Source organism: Lygodium microphyllum, chromosome 17 (genome assembly GCF_053477565.2).
Source record: "Lygodium microphyllum isolate KBCC chromosome 17, Lygodium_microphyllum_v1.1.10, whole genome shotgun sequence".
Lineage (NCBI taxonomy): Eukaryota > Viridiplantae > Streptophyta > Polypodiopsida > Schizaeales > Lygodiaceae > Lygodium > Lygodium microphyllum.
Window position 1 is genome coordinate 77,317,960 of NC_141151.1, and position 1,734 is coordinate 77,319,693.

Sequence of the window (1,734 nt, forward strand, 5' to 3'; positions counted from 1 at the left end):
AATACCACTTTGAGAAAATTTAAAAGCATCTAAAGATACCTCTCATGGGCTGATTCAGTGCATTTGATCAGCGCAGAATCCAGATATAAGCTTCGCACTTACTTAATTGGGTATATATTCCGATCAAAAGTCAAGGCGCTGCTTACTAAACGCATATTAATTAGACAGATCCCCATACCAGACGCAAGCTACACTTACTTAATGGGGTATATATTCCGATTAAAACGTCAAGCTGAGACTAAATCAAATCTAAACGCAGTAAAACTGATAATGACAAAGTGCTACATTAATCATCAAAGATTATTATGCAGTAATTACAGCGGAGAAGAGTAATTAACTATCATCAACTAATATGCAGTGATTTACAGCGGACAAGAGTAATTCGCTATCCACTATTACGAAGTAATTACAGCGGAGAGAGAGTAGGTTTACAAGGGAGCTAGCAATCAAAAGAATTGCCCATGGAGGGCTTTCTTCTATATAAATTCCATGTATGGTTTCATCAGCTGTGTGTATGGTCGATTAGTGTTAATTAGTTTCCTAGCCAGTCTGCTTAGCACGAGTCTGCACAGATGTAATCTGTGTGATACACCTGCGTGGGTGCAGGTGGGGGTGAATCATCGATAAGCTTCCTTGCAGGCGCATTAATCTCCTTCGTAATCATGCCCTGATTAGGGTTGCAAGCTTCTCCCAAGCATTCATCGCTGGGTAGATTAATCTCCTGTGGTATATTAATTGATGGGCTTCCATGGTCCAAATGTACTAGTTCTGCCTGCATTACAAGCCCTAATTATGTTAATCACTAACAGTACCACATTTTTACTGCTGGTGGAAAACCTGATATAAGTTTTAAGCAGAAATTAGGATATGCCCATATGCATAACATTTGGCTCTCTGCGGGAACCTACTTATGTAAGAAGACTATGATGATATAAAGTTTGAAGACACAGAAGACTATAATTATATAAGACTGAATCAAGAAGAAGACTATGATCAGTACCTTCCTGATGGAACACGCCTTGTCTGTGATTTTATAGCCGAGGCCTGCCAAATAGAGAAACATGCAGCTTGTTACTTCAGAGTAATGGTTAACAAGCCTGATCATGCTGATAATTATAAAGCTGTAACAATTAGCAGATTAAGCATTAAAAGCATGAGGAATTCAAGTGTATTATACGTGGAGAACGAGCTGCAACTGCGACTCCCAACAAAAGAAGAAGGCTGGTATAAGCAATGATTAACGCTAATCTTGGACTCTGATGCTGCAGGAGAAGGCGGGCTGCAGCCATGGCTATCTAAAGTAATAGCTGCATGCAAATGAATGACTACGAACGAATATGAGAGAGAGAGAGAGAGAGGCAGTAGTGTGTATGATGCGCCTCTAATATTGTACCCTAGACGGCGAGAGCACTAGTGAACTTTTCTAGTATGATGGCCTCTAATGTACCATAGAGGGGTTGAACTTGCCAAAGCCTTTCTCTTTTCTATCACATCCTTGGAATTACCTACCAAGATACTCCAAGCCACTCCTTTCTATCTTAAAAGAAAAGATACACATGTCTTCATAACTTTGGTCTCTCTCTCTCTCACACACACACACACATTTGAAACCTCAAATGTTTGAGATCTTTGGAATTTCATAACTTTGCTCTGTGTGTGTGTGTGTGTGTCTCTCTCTCTCTCTCTCTCTCTCCCACATTCAAAACTTGAAATGTTTGAGATCTCAAGAAGTTT

The 1,734-nt window shown here is 39.9% G+C and overlaps 1 protein-coding gene across 1 annotated transcript; it reads right to left on the minus strand.

Moving 5' to 3' along the window:
• Window positions 1-285: 285 nt before the first annotated feature.
• Window positions 286-1,507, minus strand: LOC148022060 (uncharacterized). The gene is made up of 3 exons (XM_087696691.1): window positions 1,178-1,507; window positions 1,001-1,044; window positions 286-772 (listed from the first exon to the last, which is right to left on the minus strand). Exons 1-3 carry the CDS (start codon window positions 1,287-1,289, stop codon window positions 554-556), a joined length of 375 nt encoding a protein of 124 aa, XP_087552817.1. The 5' UTR covers window positions 1,290-1,507; the 3' UTR covers window positions 286-553.
• Between the last annotated feature and the right edge of the window lie 227 nt (window positions 1,508-1,734).

Bases quoted from the DNA above. Each gene is read 5' to 3' on its own strand.
- LOC148022060 (XM_087696691.1), bottom strand. From the start codon at position 1,289: ATGGCTGCAGCCCGCCTTCTCCTGCAGCATCAGAGTCCAAGATTAGCG. The intron at 1,045-1,177 runs GTATAATACACT...TCTATTTGGCAG, and splicing joins AGTTGCAGCTCGTTCTCCAC to GCCTCGGCTATAAAATCACA. The intron at 773-1,000 runs GTACTGATCATA...CTTGTAATGCAG, and splicing joins AGGCGTGTTCCATCAGGAAG to GCAGAACTAGTACATTTGGA.